The sequence below is a fragment of the Pelodiscus sinensis genome, chromosome 1 (genome assembly GCF_049634645.1).
Source record: "Pelodiscus sinensis isolate JC-2024 chromosome 1, ASM4963464v1, whole genome shotgun sequence".
Lineage (NCBI taxonomy): Eukaryota > Metazoa > Chordata > Testudines > Trionychidae > Pelodiscus > Pelodiscus sinensis.
This window is the reverse complement of record NC_134711.1, coordinates 292,532,573-292,559,419: the sequence shown is the minus strand read 5'-3', so window position 1 is coordinate 292,559,419 and position 26,847 is coordinate 292,532,573. Positions and strand designations below refer to the sequence as shown.

General features: G+C 42.4%; 1 protein-coding gene across 1 annotated transcript in view; it reads left to right on the top strand.

Annotated features, from left to right (window-relative positions):
• COG6 (component of oligomeric golgi complex 6) overlaps positions 1-19,065 on the top strand; it is a 79,666-nt gene extending 60,601 nt beyond the window's left edge. Inside the window, exons 14-19 of the mRNA XM_075919116.1 lie at positions 17-148; positions 1,164-1,331; positions 5,345-5,452; positions 6,340-6,393; positions 9,665-9,744; positions 16,542-19,065. Coding sequence (XP_075775231.1) covers positions 17-148; positions 1,164-1,331; positions 5,345-5,452; positions 6,340-6,393; positions 9,665-9,744; positions 16,542-16,689 — 690 coding nt within the window. The 3' untranslated portion in view covers positions 16,690-19,065. The remainder of the gene's footprint in view (positions 1-16; positions 149-1,163; positions 1,332-5,344; positions 5,453-6,339; positions 6,394-9,664; positions 9,745-16,541) is intronic.
• The last annotated feature ends 7,782 nt before the right edge of the window (positions 19,066-26,847 follow it).

The window sequence follows — 26,847 nt, the reverse complement described above, 5'->3', positions numbered from 1 at the left end:
ACACTTGGTTGTTTAGGTTGAACTCCCACCACCTGATCTTGGCCCAAGCTCTGCACTGAATCAAACACTTGCATTGCTACGAGAGGTTCTGGCATCCCATGACTCATCTGTTGTGCCCCTGGATGCTCGTCAAGCTGACTTTGTGCAGGTATAATTTGTACAATTCATTTGAGCACAGAGAAATATGTATATAGTTGGTATCAATATACAAAATCCTGAAGAGGCATGAATTTCTTGTTTTGTCTGTGTGGCTGTGTCTACATTGGCGCGATCTTGTGCCAAAGCGGCCACTTTTGAGCAAAAACATGCTGCCTGTCTACACTGGCGGGGATTTCTTGCGTAAGAACACTGACGTTCTAATGTGTGAAATCATTGCTTCTTGCACAAGAACTATGATGCTCCCGCTCAGGAATAAGCCCTCTTGCACAACTGTTCTTGCACAAGAGGCCAGTGTAGACAGGCAACATGAATTTCTTGCGCAAGAAAGCCCGATGGCTAAAATGACCATTGGAGCTTTCTTGAGCAAGAGAGCGTCTACACTGGCACGGATGCTCTTGCTCAAAAGCACATCTCTTTTGCAAAGGCACATGCCAGTGTAGACGCTCTCTTGTGCAAATACTTAAATCAAAAATTCTAGCGTTAAAGAGTATTTGCAGAAGATCATGCCAATGTAGGCGTAGCCCAACTGTTTTTAGGCTCTTTCCCACCCCCAGATTGTAATACTGATAAGACTGTGGCTAATAAAATGGATAGTTATATCACAACATGGAATGCCATAATGCAATTCCCATCTTCTACTATCCTGTTGAGAGTTTACGTATTTTCCAAAGTTACATTTATACTGTGAACATATGCTTGGTCCTGCTCCAGTGTCAGTTGGTGGATCAGATGTCCTGTTGGCCCCTCCCAGCCATTTCTTTGATTCTGTGCATCCCCAGTCTTCTTTTTGAGTTGCTCTATCTCCTGCAAGGGTAAAATTTGTTCTTTTCAGGTTCTTCTGCCACACCCACCATTCTGATAGCTGGTCAAGAGCTATTTTCCACTAGATCTCATTTCTTTTTGTTTTGCTTTGGAAAATAAATTGATAAAGACAAAATGGTCATTATCCCACAAGTCTAGAATCTCATGAAACATTTTCCCCTCTTGTTTATATTTCCCTTTAGGTTCTGTCTTGTGTGCTAGATCCATTATTACAGCTGTGTACTGTATCTGCTAGTAATTTAGGCACAGCTGACATGGCAACCTTCATGGTAAATTCACTTTATATGATGAAGACTACCCTGGCTCTCTTTGAATTCACTGACAAACGTCTGGAAATGTTACAATTTCAGGTAAGTGTCAACAATAAGTAGAAAGCTAATCTCATATTGTTTTGTAGCCGGCAAGACTTAAATAGCAGGCATAATCAGCATTTTCAAATATGGGTGCCTTAAGCTAGGCTTATAAATCCATATGTAGGCACCTAAATGAGGCATTTTCATGGGTGCTGAACAGCCCCACTTCGACTAAAATCAGTGACAGCTGAAAGTGCATAGCATTTTTGAAAATTACACCTCTTTCTTAGGCACCTAAACATTGATTTTAGGAGTCACGTTTCAGGACTCAGGTTTGAAAATTTTGGCCTCTGTTTTTTATCTGAATGTAAATCAATATAAGTGAAAGTATTTATTATTCTAGTGACTCATTTTAAGACAAGTGATCTGAAATACTTAAAGCAAATGGAAGTATAAACAATATAAAAAACATCCCTAATGACCTACTCCTGGGGGGAATTCTGCACTTCTGTGTGCACACAATTAATGTGCCATGCATATTTTTAATTAATTAGCAGAAAATAGCTTCTGCCTTTTTCTCTACCATGTGGCACTATGGTGCTAGAGCAGAGCAGCCACTTCTGATCAGCTACAGAACAAAGAGAGGAGATAAGGGGAGACTGATAGCATTGGTCTGCTGTGGGGATCACAGAGGAGATCATAAGGGCTAGTAAAATGGAAATTCAGGGCCTCTGGGAAGAGGGGTTCAGGGACACATGAGGATGGAGAGAGATGATGTCTTGGTGGTGGAGCTCATGGACTGGGGTGTGCAAGGACATATTGTGGTGCAGGGATACCCGGGGACAGCAACAGATATATCTGACTGAATGGGAGATGCTAAGGGTCAGGCAGGGTCTGCATGTGAAAAGCTCCAGCAGTCTCTCCCCATCTCCCTAAAATCCTGTTTCATACTTTTCCTGTCCATACACAATAACCTGCCAAGTTGACATCCTGGTTTCTTCTCAGCAATTACTCCCCCTTTCCTCAGCTCCTCTGTTACCCCTGCCTTCCCCAAGCCTTTGCACTGCCTCTGAGGTGGTGCAGAAAATACAGTTCTCTATTGTAGTTTAAACGATTCCTGGGCTGAATTATGCAGCTGCTCCGGCTGTGGATGGATCATAGGCCATGAATTTGAGATGCTTGAACTAGACAATTTGGTGAGCTTTTCTGGCCTCAAATTATGAGTAATCAAATTCTATTTCCTTATATCTGGGAATACATCCATGCTAGGATTAGATACTAGCTTCTCCCCTCCCCCAATATTTTTTTTACTAAACATACCAAAATATTGTAATATTATAATATTAAAATAAGTAATCGTAACACTATCCACAGTTCACTAAGACATTCAAATATAGGCTTTTTAAACTTAATTTGGAACACATTGGGCACAACCCATATTTAGAGATTAATGCCCACAACTTGAATCCCATGTCCAGGTTTGTTCTTTAAAATGTTTCCTTGCTATCCAAAGAAACCCCTTGTGTTTCCTAAGTTTTTAATTAGTGACTCTCCTGTCATATTTACGAGGATATTATAGGAGGTTTATCCCTTATGCCTCTTCATTGTCACCACTATGCCATTAGCATTACAAACTGTGGTACTTGAAGTGGTACTTGAACTAATAAAAAAATCCAGTTAGTCTAAAACCAAACTAGTAGTGAGTGTTAAGATAATTCTAGAATTCGTTTGTTCTGCAATTCAAGACCTAGAGACTAAGTGGGAAACATTTGCTACTAATCCAGATTCACTTTCTGGAAACATTTTACAGAACTACATTGGAAGGGATATCTTGAGGTCGTGCAAAAGAATGTTACTGATTTTAAAATAGATGAGTGTAGAAAAGGAAGCAGTTATTGGGTGTGTTCATCAAGAATAATTTACTGAATAGGAAAATGGAGACCTTTTTAAGATAATTGAAATCACTGTATTCAGATACTAGGCTTTCCTAAGAGATCAGGAGCAAAATATGTATTATAGTCTTGTTTCGATAAATTCTTTAGAAGTTTATGATCTCTCTTGATATCAAACATTTGTAGGATACCTAATAAAGGTTCTGTATCAGTTATATCTATTAAATTGGACTCTTTGTGCTGTAATAGAAGTTTGGGTTTCTTGTATAAACTAGAAGAGAAATTAAGCAAATTGAGGACTATGTATTTTTTAAAAGTATATATTGTCACCTCTTTCTAAGGCCACTCAAACCTGAAAAAGAAAATTGCTGCTTCTTTAGGTTGATTTGATTGTATTTGGGTTCTTTGTTTATAATCTCCAGCAAAGTTGCAGTTGCACAAAAATTGTAAAATTATTCCCAATAGGATGATCTAGATGTCACCAAATTAAATTAATAGGTAGCAGGTTTAAAACAAACAAAAGGAAGTTTTCTTCACGCAGCCCACAGTCAACCTGTGGAACTTCTTTCCAGAGGATGTTGTGAAGACCAGGACTTCAACAAGTTCCAAAAAGAACTAGATACATTCATGAAGGTTAGGTCCATCGATACTTAATAGCCAGAATGGGTAGGAATGGTGTCCCTAGCCTCTGTTTGTCAGGGGCTGGAAATGAATGACAGGAGAGGAATCACTTGATGATTACCTATTCTGTTCACTCCCTCTGGGGCATCTGGCGTTGGCCACTTTCAGAATACAGGATACTGGGCTATATCAGCTGAGGCCAACCCGCAGCTCATGAGCCACGCAGCTATTCCCCCCAAAAAGTGTGGCTTACGAAGCCACTCCTGTGCCCTCCCCAAATGTCCCCTGGCTTTCCCTCCCTTCCCCCGGCTTCCCTATGCTCACCGGGTCGGTGATTCAAAACTGTGCCCAAGATAGTGGCCATCACCGGGAGCCTGATATGGCTAAAAAGCTTAAGCTTGCTTGCTCCTTAAAGGGGCAGCCTCCTTTTTTTTTAGCTTGACAATTCTGGTGCGGCTGTTTGCATTTCTTCCGCCACTGTTTCGGCTCTCTTTGTTAAATGGGTTGGCCACCCGTGGGCTAGATGAACCTTTGGTCTGACCCAGGATGGCTGTTCTTACGTTCTTATTCTATGAATATATGGGATTTTTGATGTTTCAGAAGTAATAGGGAAGCATTTTCTGAAGATGATAAAAGCAAAGTTGACTTTATATACAGCTCTTCATTGCCTCATTTTTGAATAGGTGCTTGTAATTAACTTTCTTTAAAATAAATTAAATGGTCTTTTAATCCTATACTGATTTTCTAACTGATTTAGATTGTTTTTATTTTCTTTGTGCAATTTAATGATTTTATTATTTTGTTTGATCATATAGCTATATCTTGCGCTCTTCAGCATTTTCAATAAGAATTTAAATATTTCTGTCATGTAGTTGCAATGAACTATATCATTCCATTTTTGATATTTTACAACAGATTGAACCTCTCTAGTCCAGAACTCTCTGGTCCAGCAACATCCGAAGTCCAGCATGATTTTAATAACTGAATGGCCATTTATGTGTGCAGCCTAGTTTCCCATGAAGTTTGTTTACAGCCACTAGTCGTGACCCTGTGTTCTGTGTTGTTTAGCTCTAATTTACCTCTAAATGTCTTCTAAGAGCCAAGTAAGCAGTGAAAATATTGATAATGAGGCTCGACAATACTGACCTCCCATGGTCCAACAAATTCTTTGACACCTTTGGGACCTAAACGGAGCCAAACCAGACTAGAGAGGTTCAACTTGTATAACTTTTTGAAGAATTAAATTCTTAATGTTTGTCTTTCATGGCAATGGATTTTTCAGATTTGAACATTTAGGACGTAGTATTACAATATGGATAGACCGGCATGTCCGAGACAACCACCTCTAGAGTTAGTGAGGGGGTTTCATCTGAGCACAGGGTCTGCCTACGTAGAGCTTTTGGCAAAATCCTCTTGAACAAATATGCTAGCATATTTGTTTTATGTAGGTGCTCATTCTCCTTTTATGCTGAGCTGATTTTTATGGATGACTACTAAACTGTCACTTTGTAGCGTACAAATAATTTCTACCTAATATTTCTTGCTTTCAAATTTCAGATTGAAGCACATTTGGATACTCTAATAAATGAACAAGCTTCCTGTGTGTTGACTAGAGCCGGTCTAAGTTGCATATACAAGTCTATACAGCAGCACAAACCAGAGCATGTAAGTATTTACTTTCTCAGCAGTGAATGGCATACATAGCATCACACTTTCAACAGTTTCAGTCAAACTGTCTGTTCTCAGTTGTGACTCTCAACTTTAAGATCATCAGAACTAGCTTGCCAATTTTTTACTATCTGCTGAAACCCTTGAATCTTAGCTCATCTTTTCATGCAGCTTATTTGTGATATTACAAATATTATTACATTTCTTTGTTTTCAGACAGATTTTTGTTTTTTGTCTCTTAACTTCAGTGAACTCAAAATTCTCCTAAGAGGTCTCCATGATTAAAAATGAAAATTAAGCATGTGTTTAGAGAGAGGGTAGTATGGAGAGGAGGGTACTTAGATTTACTGTTGTTGTTTCCTAAACCTGTGGAGGAGAGGGAGGGAGGGAGAAGAGAGAGAGAATCCCCAACACAGTGGGGAAATAATGTTAAACAAGCATTTTTAAAACCTAGTAATCCCCATTAAGATACTAAATTTGATTTCCTGGTCAGCAGAGGCCCATTCCTATTCTAAACCTGTTTTCAAACTCTGTTCTAGATTATATTGATTCCATGAAACAAATTATAATACCGCAAAATGGTGGGGACTGTAGAGATATTTGGTAATGAAAAGAGAGGAGAGGATGGTTTGAGGACACATGAGGAACGCAGTTTTAGTTTAAAAAAGTTATGGGAAATAAGTGGCCTGTTTTAGTGAATGTATTACTGCTTTCCTATGCCTGCTGGTGTAGTTGTTGCCATTATAACAGGTAGTGGGACATGCTCCCTGTTCCCAAAGATTTTACAATCTAGTACTGGATTACAATAAAATATTAATCTATAATTATTTTCACATTTTATCCACTCGTGTAAAACACTGTTTATTTCGATTACCTATTTTTAGGGTCCTCTGGCAAACATGCCTAGTTTGGATTCAGTGTCACTGAAGGCTGCAATGGTGAGCTTTTTGCAATTTCATATCGAGCCGTGTTGTTGCTCTGACTTTTGGAGGGATATTGTTATAGTTGTAAGCTAAAATATTTATCTAAGAATCTGCATTATGTTTTTGTAGCTTAATATCCATCCATCCATCCATCCATCCATCCATCCATCCATCCATCCATCCATCCATCCCTCTCTAAGAGGTTTAAGAAAAAATTCTAAGAAAAACATACATAATATACTAAATTAAACTTGTAGCTATTGTGGCAGAGCTTCTATTCCCCTGTAATGGGTCCTGCACTTCTGGGTAGCTGTATGATGAGTATTCTCTCTTCCTGTCTGGAAAAAATATCAACTCACTGTTTAATTCCTCTCCTCAGTATCTCACTATAGCTGATAGTCTAACCTCTTTACTAATAATAATTTGTTAAACCTACAGTGTACTGAAACTGTGACATAGGACCAGGACCTAACTTTTGAGCGTCACTGAATTATTTGCATAAAATGAAAGCTTTACTTTTCCCTATTATTTATACCTATAATTCCTATATTTCAAAGCACTGAGGCAAAAGAAATCTCAGGTGATTAGAACTCATTAGAATTACTATTTGCTCTCAGCAATTCAAAATATTTCACTGTGTAGTATTATTGTAAGTAAATCTTTGGTTCTCAAGGCTTAGAAACTTGATAGCCTTATTACCAGTTCACAAATAAGTTTATATTTATACTACTTCAGCAGGTCAAATGCCCACTATTAGAAACAATGAAACTATTCCAAAAAACACAACCCTGATTGTTTGTTTTTATTATGTGATGCAATATAACTTCTTGGACTATAGTAATGACCCAACATAACATTACAGAATTTCTTTGTGACATGACTGCTATGGAAACAGTTGAAAAAAAATGTAAACTCTTCAAGTCTTTTAATCAGCTTTATAATAACAAACGTTACCATTTGAATCAAAATGCCCCATTGTATTCTTGAATAATTTCTGATTAAGATGAATGATCTTTTTTCTTTTCCAAACAATATGATGTATTAAGACCTACAGCTAGATGAAAACATAACTATGACTATAAGGGTCATAGAATCAAAACCAAATACACAGTTTGGCTTAATTCTGTTAGGAGTGCCTTCTGTCATAACACATATTGTGGCATGACTCAGGCCAAGAGAGTAGCAGAAAACAGGTATATTAGTCTCTTGTTAAACAAGTTCCTGTTTCCCTGGTAACCAAATAAGGCCAACTTCCGGTTCCTTAAGACACCTGGAATCTATCAAGAATCCACGTTAACTAGTGGAGGCACTTAGGTTAATTAAAAGACCTGGAGGAGATCAAGGATCAGCTGGAATAGGTTAAAAAGCCATTCCTTCAATCAGTTCAGTAGTGTGCTAGGAGGACTGTCTAGGAAGGAGCATGGCGGAAAGGGATCTAGGGGTCATAGTGGACCACAAGTTGAATATGAGTCAACAGTGTGATGCTGTTGCCAAAAAAGCAAATATGATTCTAGGTTGTATCAACAGGTGTGTTGTAAGCAAAACTCGTGAAGTCATTCTGCCGCTCTACTCTGCACTAGTTAGGCCTCAGCTGGAGTACTGTGTCCAGTTCTGGGCGCCACATTTCAAGAAAGATGTGGAGAAATTGGAAAGGGTACAGAGAAGAGCGACAAGAATGATTAAAGGTCTAGAGAACATGACCTATGAAGCCAGGCTTCATGAACTGGGCTTGTTTAGTTTGGAAAAAAGAAGATTAAGGGGGGACATGATAGCGGTTTTCAAATATCTAAAAGGGTGTCACAAGGAGGAAGGAGAAAATTTGTTCCTCTTGGTTTCTGAGGACAGGACAAGGAGTAATGGGCTTAAAGTGCAGCAGGGGAGGTTTAGATTGGACATTAGGAAAAAATTCCTAACTGTCAGGGTGGTCAAATATTGGAATAAATTGCCAAGGGAGGTGGTGGAATCTCCCTCTCTGGAGATATTTAAGAACAGGTTAGATAGACATTTGTCAGGGATGGTGTAGGTGGAGCTTGGTCCTGCCTTGAGGGCGGGGGGCTGGACTCGATGACCTCTTGAGGTCCCTTCCAGTCCTATTATTCTATGATTCTATGATTCTATGACATACTACTGGAGAGCAGGAACACATTTAGATACCAGGAGGGAACCCTGCAGGTACAAAAGTCAGGGGTAGGAGCGCCATGCCCAGGGCACAGCCCATTTGGGCCTGAGGTCTGAGGAAGGTAAATCCCTGCTCCAGTGGAAAAGGCTGACTTAAGAAATCCAGTCTGTTGCCTCCGTGCTCTCAGTGAGGCCACCAAGGGCTAAAAATTTCCCCCCTCCCTTTTACTCCTGCTAGCTGATAATGAGCATTTAACCTGATGAAGCAGTATAAATATACGCTTATTTGTGAACTGGTAATAAGGCTATCAAGTTTCTAAGCCTTGAGAACCAGTTTTACATACAATAATATTACACAGTGAAATATTTTGAATTGCCGAGAGCAAATAGTAATTCTAATGAGTTCTAATCACCTGAAATTTCTTTTGCCTCAGTGCTTTGAAATATAGGAATTATAGTTATAAATAATAGGGAAAAGTAAAGTTTTCATTTTATGCAAATAATTCAGTGAAGCTCAAAAGTTAGGTCCCGGTCCTACGTCACAGTTGATTTTTTGTTTGTTTTTGGGGGTGTTAAGTTTCATTACACTGTAAGTTTAAAAACAAATTATCTTTTAATGCTTTTCATCTTAAAGAATGTACAAATGTTAAATGGCACAGATGCAATCTCACAGTTCAATAGCTAGTTACAAATGAACTGTCAATCTTCTCAAAAAAACTTTAAAGTACAATTCTCTGAAAAGGTGACTACATAAACAAATGGCATTTTAGAGTTCCACAGCTACTTGAATCCAGTGATTTCCATATAAAACTTGCTGAGTTCATAAATGAAAAAAAGTATTTTTTTTGGAACTCTAGGCTTAAAACACTTACACTGGGTTGTGTAGGTCATGCTGTATATTTTGTTTCATACACTGTCACTGTAAGTAAAGATTCTGCAGACAAAAATCTACCCTTTTATTATGTCTATGTAGCCTTTTTTTCTTCATTTTATGTTGTAAAATAACACCAGTGCAACTCAGTTGTGTTGAGTGGAATTGCAGCTGTGTTTCTGCAAATGAACAATATACTAAACCCTCCCTGTAAACCTACATTCCTGTAAAATATTTTTGGTGCTTTGGGGTGGTATATTTTGCCAAACTCTCTTAACTTTTTATTACTACTTCTAGGTTCAGTTTGATCGTTACTTGTCTGCTCCCGATAATCTGTTAATGCCACAACTGAATTTTCTTCTTAGCGCTACTGTGAAGTAAGTGTTTTGACTGAATGTTTGTTCTCTGCCTTTTTGGTGTGCAAAAACAAAGACATGAGTGGAATAGAGCAGACTGTTAGAAGTGGAATTATTCAACTGTAAATGCTGTTCAGATATGCTTTCAGGTTTTATTTTAATTTGTTTTGGTTACACTTTCTTGAGCAAGAAGTTAGTAAGGGGTAATTTTATAATTTTCTAAATTAGCTACTCCAGAGTCCATCAACATACTGACATGACAAATACAGACTGGAAATAAGGCATGCATTTTTAAACTGTGTAATTAACCATTGGAACAATATACGGTTGTGATAAATCCTCCATCACTGACAATTTTTAAATCAAGATTGGATGATTTTCTAAAAAATCTGCTCTAGTAATTATTTTGGCAAAGTTCTATGAAAGGCAGACTGGATGATCAGAAAGATCCCTTCTGACCTTGGTGAACCAATGAGTCACACTAACTTCACAGTTCTCCTCTGCCTTTAACACTGCATTTTTACATCAAAAGCTAAGTATGGGACACTTGAAGCCCACTTAATTAGCCTCATTCGCTAATTTCTGTTATAAATAACTTGGTTTCTGTTATTTCTGCTCCAACTCATCATCTGATGAAGTGGGTTTTCCCACAAAAGCTCATGACACTATATATTTTTGTTAGTCTTTGAGGCCATGTCTACACTAGGAAAGTATTTCAAAATTACTCAATTTGACTTAGTTCGAATTTGTTAAATCAGGAGTTAACATGTCCACAGTACAGGGAAGCCTCGAAACTAGTCCATAGCAGGCTCCATTATTGTTGATGAACTACCTTGGACTTAGAGCCCCAGGAAACACGGGGGAGTAATTAGTTTGAATTACTCTTGGGAGTAATTATTTTGAAATAACACTGGAATGTCCACACCTACTATTATTTCGAAATGACTATTTTGGAATTAGCGTTACTCCTGATGAACAGTAGGAGTATAGATTTCGAATTCCATGACCCATTATTTCAAAATAACGGCTTTGATAGTATGGACACTCGTTTATATCAGCGGTTCCCAACCTTTTCCAGATGGGGACCCATTTTGACAATTGAGGAAGACTTGGTGACCCTGGGCAATTCAAAAAATGTGTGAATGGCTCCTTAAGAGCTACCTGGGGAGACACCTGGCGACCCTTTTGAAATGTAATGGCGACCCATAGGTTGGGAAAACCTGGTTTATATAGCTGCCTCTCTGAGACTAATCTATTTAGAACAGAGGTGGCCAACCTGTGGCTCTTGAGCCAGGTGCGGCTCTTTGCTCACAGAAATGCAGCTATCAGGGTTACGGCTTGTTCGGAGCCACATGCCTGCATTGTACACACGCCCCAGTTCCTGGAGGGAGAAGTGCGTGGCTGTGGCAATGGTAGCTCCGGTGAGACCCAGGCATTGGGTTAGAATGGGAGAGGTCTGGGGGGGCCTGGGTCTGGGTCTGGAGGAGAGGGAGGGCATTGGGCTAGGGAGAGGGCTGGAGGTACCTGGCTCTGGGGGAGGGATGTGTGGCTCTTTGCACTACTATCCACAGTTCTTTTAGCTCTTCGTGTCTAACTGGTTGGCCACCCCTGATTTAGAGTATGTTCCCTGCATCATTATCAGTTTTTTATCGCTGTTGGGAATTGCTTTTGTTATTTTATAAGCCTTGCAAAGATATGTGAAATATGCAATTCCCCATATAACATTTTTTATCTCTATTTCTACATCAACTTTACAGAATTCTGCAACCTCTTTGCACATCACCGTAAAATACTGATATTCTTGTGTCATTTAATATAGTGCTACAATTAGTTTTTGCTGAATTTTGTAACTTCCACTTTAATATTCAAAGTAAGGATTTTATTATGGATCTTTCTCCTCTTGTTTTCATAAAAATATTTTAAAATGACAGATATGGGCATACTCAACCCTGAGGCTAGGATATGTCAAAAATTTCTTTCCAATTAAATGTGAAGCTCGTGAAGATATTATATAACATTTACATGCAAAAAAAATTATAGAGGCTACATGATCAAAAAGTGTCTTGTCGCTATTTTTGGCACTTTGTGAAAATACAGATTATATAGTATCATATGAAAAACTGTTACTATGACATTGAATGTATTATTTTAATACTATAGAATCAGCAATATTAACTGTCCATTTGCATGTATGTGTTGCACAGGACACTGTCTTGCCACTAAAATAATTGTATATATGACTGAAAAATTATTTTTGCAACTATAAAGTTAAGAATCACTAGGGGACTGTGCCCCCTGCTTGCTATACACACCAACACCCCCCCAGCCACTGTACTCGCCAGCTCCCCTCCAACCCTCCAAAAACCCCAACCCTCATTGATGTGCCCCCCAACTGAAACACCTCACTACCCTGGTGCTCCAATCCCATGGTGGGGGGAGGGGTAGGGAAGACTAAGGTTCAAGACTTCATACCAGATTAACTCCTATGTGGTTCCAGGGTTAGTGGACTTTTGTGGGCCCGGCTAAGCTCTGGGGTGAGGCCAAAAATGGGGGTTAAGTGTGTAGGACAGGGCTGCCAGTGATTGAGCTAAGAATGGGGGTGCAGGATCTGGGCAGGGGGTGAAGGTGCAAGGTTTGGGTAGGAGGTGGGGTGAAGGTGCAGTGTCTGGCCAGGAGGGAAGGTGGAGGAGCAGATTGGGAGTGGATAGGGTGTCTGGCCAGGGGAGAGGTGTAGGAGCAAGAGAGTGTGCAGGAGCAGGTTGAGAGTAGGGTGTGAGTTAAGGGGGAGGGTGCAGGAGCAGGATGGGGATAGGGTGTCTGGCCAGGGGGGAGGGTACAGGAGGGAACCGGGAGTGCAGGATCTCGGTGGAGGGTATGTGTGAGGGGGGTGGAATGCGGGTTCTTGGCTTGGGGTGTATGAGTGAGCATGCCGCGGGTGCAGAGTCTCAGCAAGGTGGTGAGTGAGAGGTCTGGGGGTGTGTCTTGGCTTGAGGGGGGTGAGGGTTAGAGTCTTGGCAGGGCAGTGAGCGAGCGGACTGGGGGTGCTGGGTATCAACTGGGGGGGTATGAGTGAGAGAGCAGGGGGTACAGAGGGTCTTGGTTTAAGGAGATGGGAGTGTGGGGTTTCAGCAGAGTGATGAGTGAGTAGGCTGGGGGACGCAGGGTCTTGGTGGAGGGAGTATTTGAGGGAGGTGGGGGCACAGGGTCTTGGCTTGGGGTATGAATGAGTGGGCTGGAGGTTTAGGATCTCGGCAGGGTGGTGAGTGAGCGGGCTGAGGGTTCGGGCTCTTGGAAGGAATGTGGGGGGGAAGTAGGATCTGGGCTGGGAGTACAGGGTCTCAGCAGAGTGGTGAGTGAGGGGACTGAGGGTGAGGGGTCTCAGCTTGGGGGGTATGAGTGAGGGGGTTGGACTTGCAGGGTCTCAGTGAAAGGGGTGAGTGAGCGGGCTGGTGTTCAGGGTCTTAGCAGGGCAGTGAGTGAGTGAGCTGGGAGTGAGGGGTCTGGGGATTAGGAGAGGGAGGCCACTTACTTGCTTTCACGTGGCTCCCAACCCCATGTTTCAGGTACCGCCTGCTGCTCCTATTGGCCAAATACCAGAGTAGCGTCCCTGCGCTTCTGTTCCCCCAGCCAGGAGAGTGGGGAGGGAAGCGGCAGCACGCACAGCTGCTTCTAGCTGCACTTCTTCCCCCCCAAACCGGATCTGGTGGGGAGCTTTGGGGCTTTCTGTCCTCCAGGCCACCGCTGATGCTCCAACCTCGCAAGGTGGTTGTGAGGCTGGAGCGCCAGCATGGGCTCCCTGCTGCGGCAGCGGAGCAAAGGGGGACTGAGGAGGAGTTGCAAAAGAGCCATATTTGGCTTGGGAGCCATGGGTTGCTGACCCCGGCATAGGAAGCGGGGCTTTCACGACCAGAGAGTGAGAGAGCATGATGATGTCGTTTTGTCATCCAGCGGGAAAATCTTTTTTATATAGCGCGAGAGAATAGCATTTCTCTCGCCTGTTTCCTCGCCTGTTCAGTGAGCTGTTCTATCCACAGATGTTCCTAATCTCTACAGTCTCAGCTACAGCCACAGCTATCATTCTCAGTTCCTGGAGAAAATGGTGTGTAAGCTACAGTGCCTTTCAGCCCTTCATGACAAGAGTCAGCAGAACAGCACCACAGCAATGGCAGAGCAGGTTCAGGAGACAACCTCAGTGATCTCAGTTCATGGGGAGCTAGACAGACAAGTATGCAACAGCCCCACACCCCCACTGAGAGAGACCAAGAATACCTCCAGAAATGCAGAATCTCATGGACCCTGCTACTTTGAGCAGCTGTGGATCAATAATAGAAGTAAATAAATGGTGCAGCTGTGGGATCTATTAGTAATTGAGTTAACAGCACCAACACATTTTGGCTACGTCTAGACTGGCATGATTTTCTGGAAATACTTTTAACGGAAAAGTTTTCTGTTAAAAGCATTTTCGGAAAAGCGTCCGTGCCAATCTAGACACGCTTTTGCGCAAAAAAGCCCCGGTCGCCATTTTTGCGATCGGGGCTTTTTTGTGGAAAACAAATCTCAGCTGTCTACACTGGCCCTTTTGCGCAAAAGTTTTGCGCAAAGGGGACTTTTGCCTGAACGGGAGTAGCATAGTATTTCCGCAAAAAGCACTGATTTCTTACAGTAGGAAGTCAGTGCTTTTGCGGAAATTCAAGCAGCCAATGTAGACAGCTAGCAAGTTTTCCCGGAAAAGCGGCTGATTTTCCAGAAAAACTGGCCAGTCTAGACACAGCCTTCATGTAGGCTTCCAAACAGCCATCCGATGTAGAAGTATATCTGATACTCTTCAGAGGAAAGAAAGAAAGGAATGTGGAATACAGCTAGACAGGGGTTGATGATGTCAGGACATCAGGAAGACTGTCCAGAGAAAAGCTAATGTAAAAACTGACAAAATACCCTATATTTTAAATGTATTGTTAATACAATAAATTATGTGGTAGTATACCAGACTCTGAATGTGCCTGTGAGAGCACTTAGTTCAAAACGAACTGGGGTATAAATCTACCCCATGCCAGCATGCTGAACACTTGTTCTATCTTGTTGGGAGCTGAAAAATGATTGTCTGTCTCTATAAAACAGGTCATGTACTTGTGGCAAGCGATTAGCCATATTATTGACTATTTCTGATAATTCATTTGTAACATTTAAGTGCTATAACGAGGAAAAAATTTTAGAAAACTCTCTCATATTTATTAGAGTATCCCATTACCCTTCTTTCGAAATTAAGAAAATGCCTATGTTTGAAAGCTATGTATCAATATTGTAGTTATGACTATAATACATTTTTAGTTTGAGTAGGAAAATAGAAACTGAAATTAAGATGCAGTTTTCAGAAAATGCAATGGTTTGTATGATAAAAATTGTATCATGTTATGGCATCTGAAATTTGAATGCAATAATTGGTGACGGGGCCCACTGACATCAGTTGTTGAAAAGGCTCAGGTGTTGATGCAATTCAGTACTTAATAAAAATATTTTTAATAAACTGATTTTCAATCCAATGATATGTAACTGTATATTATTCTATGTAATTTAGTTTGCCAGCTCCAGATGAGGTGTTGCATAACATTTGCTTAATGATTTTCACACATCAGCAGTTTAACATTTTTAGGTTGTGCAGAAAAGAGAGTTGGTACCTATCTACCCAAAAAAATGAGTGTATTTCTGTACTTGCAGTACTTCAAAAGTTGCAGTTATGGGTTTGAATCATTTACATGTATTGTAATAACCAAGACATTTAGGAAATCCAAAGGACTGCTTCTTAGTAGCATATCAAAAGAAAATACAATTTGATAATTTATTTCTGCGGATTGGCTAAAAATCTCTTGCATAGCATTCATATATTTAAAAGTAGGGAATTGCTGAAAAATAGTTGAAGACTTACAAATAAATGTCTTAAAAGCTTATTAACTTCTTAAATCCCACTAATCCAGCTGATGTAGTACCAAACTGAAATATGGCACTAGTGGATATAACTCTGCTGTCATCTCTGGTACTGCATTTTACACCAGATGTCATCTTGATGTAATTGAAAATGGCTGATGTTTGTGAACCTACAGAGCAGAAGTTACAATGACTGTACTGTTGAGCTACATCTAGCTGTGTACTGTAGATATGCATAATTATAGGCAAGTTGTTATGGAAACCAAAGCAAATTGAACATACAAGTAGAATGAAAAAAATACTAATTGTTTAAAATGATACAATGTTTTCTGGAAATCAGAATGTTATGATTTTAATGTCCAGTCTTCTACTTTCAGTAACATTCATTTCTAGCCTTGCAAATTAACAAGATGACAGAATTTTAATATTGTTTTTGTTCAAAATAAAATATAAAAGCATGTTGGACAGAACTGGGAACATTTGAGCCATATTTTGTGAGAGCCTATCACAACAGAAGGAAAACATTTTGGACTCTATTAAAAAAAAAATCAGCTGAGGAAAGCCACTTGATAGTCATCTTAAATTGGAGTTAAGATCATGTATGCAAATTAAATGTCATTTATTCCATTCTTTTCAATTTTTCATGTTGCAGAAATAGAGACTTATTCCATGCTTATCAAGATCACATTTATGGTCTTAAGTGTGTATAGTACTCAGATGCAAAAATTGTTTTTGTTGTAAACACTAAGCTGGTTATTTTCACTGTTGACATGAAGGACTTGTGATGCATCCAAATATCTTGGATAGTGGAAAATCAGTTGCACACATTCTGTTGTAGATTTAAGATCTTAATTTTACTGTATAATCTGTTTACATAACTTTTTTTGGTTTTTCAGAGAGCAAATAATAAAACAGTCCACAGAACTGGTCTGCAGAGCCTACAGTGATATATATGCAGCTGTGATGAATCCAGCAAATGAATATAAGGATCCAGAAACCATACTACAGAGATCTCCTCATCAAGTTCAGACACTTCTCTCATAAACTTATTTTCCAAATAATTTTGTAGATCACTTATCCTAATGTTACTTAACTTTACATTCCCTCAATATTAAGGGCCTCAATATTTGCAAGTTTCTTTTTAAATTTTGATTTTTACCATACAGTTGCCTGAAGGGCAGTGAGGGGGTTTTGTTTAATGTGTTTAACAGAAATCTGGCCACTTCTATACACTTATTATGGAAAGGGAAAAGAAAAATCATGATAACTTTCCAGTCGAAATGAAAAATAATATGGCCTGCTACTTACCTGGAACAGAGCTCCACAACCTCAGATAGGAGACACTGTGGCTGGGGGCGGTACCATAGAATTAGTCAAAGTTTGTTAGGCTCTGGTGCAAGTGTCTGTTATATGCTTTGTAAAGACATGTGCCCCCTGAATGAATTAATTGTAAATCACATTTAGGATTACATTTTCCGGTGAAATTCTGGGATGGAGTGTGTTTAAGCAATAGGTAGCTCTTGGAGGGTCAGCGTTAATCCTGTGGGGCTTGAACATGTGGGGCTGAGAAACTCTGTGTAGAAGTAACAGAGTCAGTGACTAGGAAATGTGCCATAGGCCAGTTGTTCCCAGCCTTTTTTATACCAGGGACTGGCAAACCCATTCACAAACTTTTAGTGGACTGGTAACAGTTTATTTGCATATGTACATATTCATTATGAAAATGATGAATATGTAGTTATGCAAATAAAATGTTCAGCCCTTGGTGCCAACTCTAACACCTAGAGCCCGCTACCGCTCCACTACCCAAAGAGTCCCCATCACCCCGCTCAGTGTCAGCCTCCTGCCCTAGAAGACCCCCCCTAGTGCCAGCCCCCCATCCCAAATGCCGCAGTGCCAGCCCCGTGCCCCTTAGAATCCCTTAACACCAAACCCCAGTACCAGCCTCCTGCCCTCAAAGCCACCCCCCCGTGCCAACCTCCCATTCCAAACATCTCTGTGCCAGCCCCTTGCCTGTTAGAACCCCCCCACCAGATTCCCAATACCTGTTTCCTGAGCACCACTGCATCCAACCCCTGCCAAATGCCCCCTTAGTGTCAGCCCCCAATATTAGCACTGTCCCCATAGTCCCCCTCACACTACTAGCTCAGTCTCCAGAGCCACCCAGCACTAGCCCTACCCTTGGAGCCCCCAGTGCCTGCCCGCCCCCCTCACCTAGCCCTGTACTGCTGCCCACGTCACAGCAGCTCTGGAGGCCAGGGCTGGGGTACTCTGCCCAGTGCCACCCCTCCCACCACGGCCATTGGGAGAGACATGTCCTGCCCCACCCCTCAGCCAACCAGTGCTGGGCAGGAACCGGGTCTTCTACTAGTACCAAAATAGTGCTTCCCTGCACTGCAGCAGGGCTGTGCAGTGCAGGGTCTCCTCCTGGCTGTGGAAGAGCGCTTCCCTGCATGGCAGGAGGGCTTCATGGAGCTGCTCCAGATGGCCTTCCTGCAGTGCAGGGAAGTGCTCTTCTGCAGCTGGGAGGAGACCCTGTCCCTGCCCTGTACTGGTTGGCTGAGAGGCAGGGCAGGACACACTTCTCCTAACAGCCACAGTGAAAGCCCCAGCCCCTAGAGGTCCATGGCCTGGCATTGATAACCGCTGCCATAGGCCAAGGAAGGTTTAATCCATCCAAGGTTTCATGCTTGGATTCCCTTCATAGAAGTTCAGTAGTTGATCTGCAAGGGGCACCTGACCATAACTGTGACAGGCACCTGAAGAGGTTTATATAAATAATGTGCCTCCATAGCAGTTATATGCTAATCAGTGGCCACATTGACTACACAATGTATGTCTGTAAAAGAAACAGTGGCAGAGAAGAGCAGCAAATGAGAATTTAATAATTCCTAAAAAAAATCCCAATCCAATTCTGTTAGAAATCAATTGCTGTGGTAATATCAAATGACAGTGTTCTTTTTTTCTAGTGTGTGGTATATTTTATTAACTAGAAGACTGAAATATCGTCAGATGTCTTCAAATAAATTACTCTGATCTGTTATAAATGTGAATGTTTGGGGTGCTTGAATAATTTAAAAGGAGAATAAAAAGTATGAAATCATTTTAACATCAGGCAAGGCAAGGAATCCAGCAAGCCTGGAAAAAGTTTCAAATGAAGAAGCCAGCCTCAACTCATAAAACATGTCTTAATTGAGACGCTCTGAAGGAAAATTCTTGAGTACTTTTAATTCATCTGTTACCAAGTAAGACACTTTAAATTGTTTGATCTTTACATCACCATGGTATGTATGCAAAGCATTTTGTTGACATTGTGTAATTTACTGTAATCTGTTGATTAATTAACATGTTAAATTATGGGAATGGCATAACAAATAGTAAGACAATAATAAAGATGAGGTTATGATACCAGACAAGAAACTGAACAATTGTTCTATTTTAGAGTTTAGGAAAGACTAGATGAATATTTTCTCCAGTCACAGAAACTGACCCCAAACTTCAGTAGGCAGGCAATAGCTTGTAAAAGGATTTGAGAGAAGTTGTTTACTATACTTGAGTCCAGACTGAGACTTATCCATGTTGTGCCTTAAGTAACACTTCCTTTCCTGTTAGTAATGGAAAGGTCATTAATTTGTTACTTAAAAAAAAAAAAAAAAAACCTAATTTTGTCATGATCAATAAAGGTGAAGAACAAAGGATCATAATTGAGGAAAAGTAGTCAACAAAAGCTTTAGAGTAACTGATCTCATCCTTAGTGGTGATGCCCAGTATTTCCTCTAAGATTTTCTATCTGTGAGTGGAGTGGGTTTTGTCTTGTGCACTAATATTGAAGTAACGTATGCTTGTTTGGATGTGTGCCGCTCTGGCACCCACCAGTTTCTCTCTCACACACACCCACCCACCTCTGCATCTGTACCCATCCACCCAGCCTGCTTGCCCTTGGCCCCAACTCTCACTGTGTATGCCCCACTGCCTGTGCCCCTATCAGGACTACACATAGCCAGCTCATAGTCTGGCCCTTGTAGTTGAGCCCAGCCTTGCAATATGTCCCCCTATGCCACCAATATATATGCTATCTGCCCCCAAAAACAGCCAGCCAGTACCTGGACCTACGGCCCACAGCCCAAGCACCACTGCTCAGAGACCTGTGTCTGACCCCACACCTTGCTCTCTTGCCCCCCCCCCCCACATTGCCCAGAGACCTGTGCCTGGCCTCACACCTCACCCTCTCTTCCACCCTCCCCCACCCCTGGAATTTACCTGCATGCAGTACCTCCTCCCACAGTCACAGACAGCTGGTGCCTTCCCCCCAGCTGGCTTCTGGGTTGGGCCCCTGTTGTCCTTGGCCTCACTGCCTCCCCCACTGGTACCAACTATGGTACCTACCTCCCACCACTCTCCTGCTCCGGCTCCCACACAGTGGCTCCGGCCCAGGCTGCTGAATCAGCCTTTTGCCCACCACATGGCTCCTCCACCCCGGCTACCAGAGCAGTCTCCTGCCCCGCAGATGCATGGCTCTGTGTAGGAGATGGGCGAGGTGGACATGTTTCCTCCACCCTGTTTTTTCCTCTTACTCTTGGAAAGGAAAAAAAAATGCTAGGTGTGATTTTTATTTGTAAAATAAAAGTTGATAAGGAAAAAATACCCATGTTGCTTCTATAATATGCATCAGAAAATGTGAAGCACTGTTGTCATTGCAGAGGGCCTAATCCTGCAGCTACCTACTGCTCATCATTAAGGCTTACTCCTTGTGAGATGTCCCATAAGTATAGTAACAAATGGAATTATTGGTGGGGGAAATAACTAGCTTTCTCTTACTGCTGTTGTATGCAGCGTTGTGGTAGCTGTATTGGTCCCACAATATTAGACACACAAAGTGGCTGAGGTCTTTTATCAGACTAACTTCTTTTGGTGAGAAAGAAAGAAAAGCTTTTGAGTTTACACAGAGTTATTGAGCTTATAAAAATTTCTCTCACCAACAGATTTTAGTCCAATAAAAGATGTTATGTCAGCCATGGTATCCTTCGCTTATTGTTTGCAGAATGCAGAAACTTAGTAAAGTAGGGTTGAGATTATTCATCTAGTACTTACTGGTGGCGTGGCCTGTAGGTGCAATCTTTCACATAGGTTTCACTGTCAGGTATGCATGTCTAATATGCAACCACTGAAAATTAAAGTAAAAACTGTTTTCATAATAGTGTCTAATAGCAGGAGTCATGTTTACGTTCCATATAGAGTTAAGTATTTGGTGTTGGAGTTATGAATAAGCAGGTTTACATATTGCGACTTGTAGGCTAAAATGATGTATTTCCCAAAGTGTTGTTTTTGAAATTACATAGGATACTGTGTTAAAGTGTTTGGGAGGTGTGGGGAAGGGGGTTAGGAACATTTGAAAATGTGCATGCATATGCATTAGGCTTCAGGTTTCAAATAGTGTACTCTGATACATAATGTCAATGGCTCAAGCATACCATTTAGCATCTGTGCATCTTGAAATCTGATCTTTTAATACTGTGTGTAGATTTTAAAGGTCCCGTTATATAATTGCATTCAATTTCAACAAGGATGGATGCATTCACATCATTAATGATGTATCAAAATCAAATTGGGAAAGCTAATGAATTAAAAAATATATATTTTTCTTTGAGTAATGTCCCTGTGGGAGTTCCACTTTAGGTGCTGGTGCATCCTCGTGCCAGCAACTGGAGATTTTTCGTAGCAGAGCGCTGCTGCGCCGCGCATGCTCAGTAGTGCTGTCTTGCCTTGTTGGTGTTGGTTGACTGCGCGCACAGCATGGCACCTCAGTTCCTTCTCTTCCATCCTCGGCAGTAGTCAGAGCTTCGGCAGTTGCCCCCCCCCCTTTTTTTTGATCTACAACAAAAAATAGTTGGGTTTCCTTACTTTCCAAGTTCATTCAACCCGTTTACTGTTTATTAAAAAAAAAAAAAATCCCGCTTTCGCAGTTATCCTCTTTACCATGCCTGGATCCCCAGGCTTCAAGAGGTGCAACTCATGCAGAGACACGATGCAGATCTCCGACAGACATTCATCATGTACAAACTGCCTGGGGGAAGGCCACCTCTCCCAGAAGAGCCAACATTGATCCAACCTCACAGCGCAGGCAAGGCAAGATAGAGAAAACCGCCTTAAAACCTTTCTATATGAAAGGTCCTTCAATTGCCCTCTGAGGGCCCATTACCCTCTGAAAAGACTTCAGACAGAGACAAATCTTCCACTTCAGCAAAGTAACGTCCCTCCTCTTCATCAGAGAAGTTGACTTCTAAGGTCAAAGTATCTCCAGCCAGGTCATTACCTCTCGTGCCTAGTGCAGCCAGTACAACCGATAAACCCAGCACCTCTGGCACTGCACTGGTAAAGGACAGCACTATACATAAGCATGCACACTTGGACCTTGGCACCAATGATGGTACTGAAAGCAGCTCCGAAGCTGGCACCGAGACCAGCCCATGCCGACATCCCATCACCATGAGCTCCAACACCTACACCATCCTCAGCAATAGTGGGAGTACCACAAACACCACCAAAACTGGCACCGCAGAAGTCTTCTGCTAAACATACATCGCCCCTGACCACACCACCCTTATGTAGGGCCGGAGGTTAAAACAAAAGATGTTTTTCTTCACACACTGCACAGTCAACCTGTGAAACTCCTTGATAGAGGTGGTTATGAAGACCAGGACTTTAACAGGGTTCAAGAGACAACTAGATAAATTCATGCAGGTTAGGTCCATCAGAATGGGCAGGAATGGTGTGGTGTGGTCCCCGTATTGTATCAGTGACAGTGGTGAGCACCTCTAACCTGTGTTTGGGGAGCATCGCTCTGGCTATGGTGGAGTCCAGGACTACGTCTACACTACGTGTTTTGTCAGACAAGGCAATGCAAATGAAGCGCTGATTAGCATTTTCTCATGCTTCATTTGCATAATCTATTCCAATCCATTTTTGTGCAAGAGGTTGTTGCACAAAAACATGTAGTGTGGACATGTCTGTTTTGCGCAAAAAGGGGTTTTTGCACAAAAACAGTCAGAATAGATTATGCAAATGAAGTGTGAGAAAATGCTAATCATCGCTTCATTTGCATTGCCTTTTGCGACAAAACATGTAGTGTAGACATAGCCCAAGTGAACTCCTATAAACTCTAGAGCTTGTGTGGGCTCTAATGTGGATTTTTGGTAATTGATGTGAAACCCAAGGTTGTGTAGCAGAGTAATAGTGGTATGAATCATGTCTCGTGTGTCCTAGTAGGAAGTTCCTTTGATAGACTGTTGTTTAGGTAAGGGAATATCATCCTCAAGTGGTGGAGGTATGCTGCTATTACTGCTAGTGTTTTGGAAAAAACTCATGGTACAGTTGATAAAGCAAATGGGAGAACCTGGTACTGGTAAAGCTTGGTGCCGACTATGAATCGAAGAAAGCACCTGTGACCCACATGGATGGTATATGGCAGGGGTTCCCAAACTTTTTGACATGGGGACCAGTAAATCCATTCACGAACTTTTGGAGGACCGGTAACATTCATTTTCATATTCATTAATCAAATGATGAATATTCAAATAAGTTGTTTCTGGTCCTCCCAAAGCCTCCAGTGCTAGCTTTAGCAAAGCTTTTTGATATGGTCACCCTCAATATTCTTGCCAGCAAGTTAAGGAATATGGATTGGATAAATGGACTGTAAGACAGACAAGACAGAAAGCTGGTTAGACCAGGGTTTCCCAAACTTTTTACTTTAGTTAGAATCCTTTTTTTTCCTTACTGTTTTCTGCAGCCCAAAAATATAAACACATAAAAAAAACAAACTGAGAAAATACCAGACATATAATATGTCTGGTATTTTCTCAGTAGGTAAGTTGTATTATTACTAGATGTATCAGTTTGTAGTTTTGAACTGCCTGGCTGGTAAATGTGCTCAGATTGCATGAGTGTGTCTACCAGCCAGACAGTTTGCAACTACATGAGGGGATATGTGTGTGTGAGGGAGGGGGGCACAATAGAATCCCCGGGCCGGACTCACTCGTGCTTTGCGGGGGGAGGAAAGGGAGGTAGCACCCCGAGACCCACATATGGCCGGGTCAGTCCCGCTCCCTGCTGGCCGATTCGCTCCCCCCGCTGCGCCTCTGGCCAGCCCCAATTCCCCCAGTCCGCTCCTGGACAGCCAGTTCTCCCCCGCTTCTCCCAATCTCCCTTAGCCAGTCCTGCTGTCCACGTCCAGCCCTGCTTCCGGTGGCCTCTTCCCCCCCCCCCCCCCCCCCATCTTCCCCGGCCAGCTCCCTACCCCTGACCTCATGCCCCCTGGCAGCCCTGCTTCCGCCAGCCCCCCAATCTCTCACGGACAGTCCCGATGCCCCAGGCAAGCCCTGCTTCCAGCAGTCGCTTCTCCCCTACTCCTCCTCCCGGTCTCCCAGCCAGCCGCCTGCCCAGCTCTGCTTCCTCCGGCTGCCACTCCCCCAATCTCCCTGGCCTGCCCCGATTCCCCCATTCAGTGCTGCTTCTGATGGCTGGCTCTCCCCTCCTCCCCTAGCTATGCATCTGCCAGGAGCCGGAAGATCCAGCTGCAGACTCTGCCCCGGCTGGCCAAGGGCTTGGGCGACCCGGCACCACACAGGCACTCCGGGAGCCCGGAACACCCCGGCAACCACTCTGAGGCCCGGTACTTTTTTCCTGCGGCCCGATACCGGGCCATAGCCCATAGTTTGGGAAACACTGGTATATGGAAATAGGTGTCCTGGAGGTTGAGGGCTGAGAAACAGTGTTCCTTCTACCATTATCTATCCTTGGGTGGGTTGAGTTTTCTTTTGGGTGGGATGAAATTTCTTATGTGCAGCACTCTTTCATGTAGCTTTTAAAAAAATATTGGACTACCTTCTTCAACTAAAAGAATCGGGACTCTCCCTTAGCTCAGTAAGGGTCCACACAGCGGCAATTACAGTATTCCACAAACCCTCTGGACAGGGCCTCCATCTTCTCTCACCTGATAGCCAAAAGATTCTTAAGTGGTCTCCAGAACTCCTTTCCTGTAGTGAAGCCCTGTACTCCCTTGTGTGACCTAAATCATGTCTTAAAGGTCTCACAAGACCTCCTTTTGAGCCACTCGCCACATGCTCTCTCCTACACATGTCTATGAAGGTAGCCCTTCTCACAGCAATCACAGTAAGTAAACATGTGGGTGAAATAGTAGCTCTGTTGGCCCATCCCCCTTATACAATTTTCAGTAAGGACATTAAGGTGACATTAAGACTCCACCCCAAATTCCTCAATGAAAGTCACCACCACTTTCCATATAAATGAACTGATAAACTTACCTGCCTTCTTCCTGAAACTGCATAAGAATGCATTCCCTGCCTCCTTGCAAACTCTTGACATCTAATGAGCCATCTCCTTTTACCTCGACAGGATGAAGCCTTGGAATAAGTCCCCGAGGCTCTTTGTTTCCATCACAGAAAGATCTAAGGGACAGTAAGTTTCCTCTCAGAGGTTATCGAAATGGATCTCCTCATGTATCCATGTCTGCTACACCATTCACGACAAACAATCACCCATGACTATCACGGCTCACTCCACCAGAGCTGTCGCCTCAACTGCAGCATTTCTCAATAACGTCTTGCTTACAGACATTTGTAAAGCAGTAACCTGGTCATCTGAGCATGCTTTCACCGGACATTATGCCATAATATCTGACCCGATCCCAACTACATCAGTGGGACAAGCAGTACTATCCACCATATCTGGAATGTGGCTCCAAAGCCCACCTCTGCAGCTGGACTCTGCTCTTCAGTCACCTAAAGTGAAATACCCACAGGGACACCCCTTGAAGAATCATAGAATCATAGGACTGGAAGGGACCTCGAGAGGTCATCGAGTCCAGCCCCCCGCCCTCAAGGCAGGACCAAGCTCCGTCTATACCATCCCTGACAGATGTCTATCTAACCTGTTCTTAAATATCTCCAGAGAGGGAGATTCCACCACCTCCCTTAGCAATTTATTCCAATATTTGACCACCCTGACAGTTAGGAATTTTTTCCTAATGTCCAATCTAAACCTCCCCTGCTGCACTTTAAGCCCATTACTCCTTGTCCTGTCCTCAGTAACCAAGAGGAACAAATTTTCTCCTTCCTCCTTGTGACACCCTTTTAGATATTTGAAATCCGCTATCATGTCCCCCCTTAATCTTCTTTTTTCCAAACTAAACAAGCCCAGTTCATGAAGCCTGGCTTCATAGGTCATGTTCTCTAAACCTTTAATCATTCTTGTCACTCTTCTCTGTACCCTTTCCAATTTCTCCACATCTTTCTTGAAATGTGGCGCCCAGAACTGGACACAGTACTCCAGCTGAGGCCTAACTAGTGCAGAGTAGAGCGGCAGAATGACTTCACGAGTTTTGCTTACAACACACCTGTTGATACAACCTAGAATCATATTTGCTTTTTTTGCAACAGCATCACACTGTTGGCTCATATTCAACTTGTGGTCCACTATGACCCCTAGATCCCTTTCCGCCATGCTCCTTCCTAGACAGTCGCTTCCCATCTTGTATATATGGAACTGATTGTTCCTTCCTAAGTGGAGCACTTTGCATTTCTCTTTATTAAACCTCATCCTGTTTACCTCTGACCATTTCTCTAACTTGCTAAGGTCATTTTGAATTATGTCCCTATCCTCCAAAGAAGTTGCAACCCCACCCAGTTTGGTATCATCTGCAAACTTAATAAGCGTACTCTCTATCCCAATATCTACATCAAGAAGATGAGAAAGTTACTCACCTTGTGCAGTAATGATGGTTCTTCGAGATGTGCTCCTCTATCCCCCTTCCTCCCCTACTTTGGAGCTTCCTTGGAGCTATAGCCAAGGTAGAGAAGGAACAGACGTGCCGCACCCGACATGCAGTCAATAGACATCAACTGTGTGAGAGAGCACTACTGCGCATGCGCAACACAGCAGGGCACTGCTACCAAAAATCTCCAGTCACAGGCTTGAGGTCGCACCAGCACCTAACGTGGAGCACTCACAGGGACACACATCTCGAAGAACCATCGTTACTGCGCAATGTGAGTAACTTCTCTTTCAGGAAGATTCTGTGGGCAAAATAGAACCAAAGTAAAAGCATGTACAATTGAGCTGAATTCAAAAGAAAAATAAATATATATTTTCAGGTCCTAACTGTGCACAATGGATTCTGAATCCAGC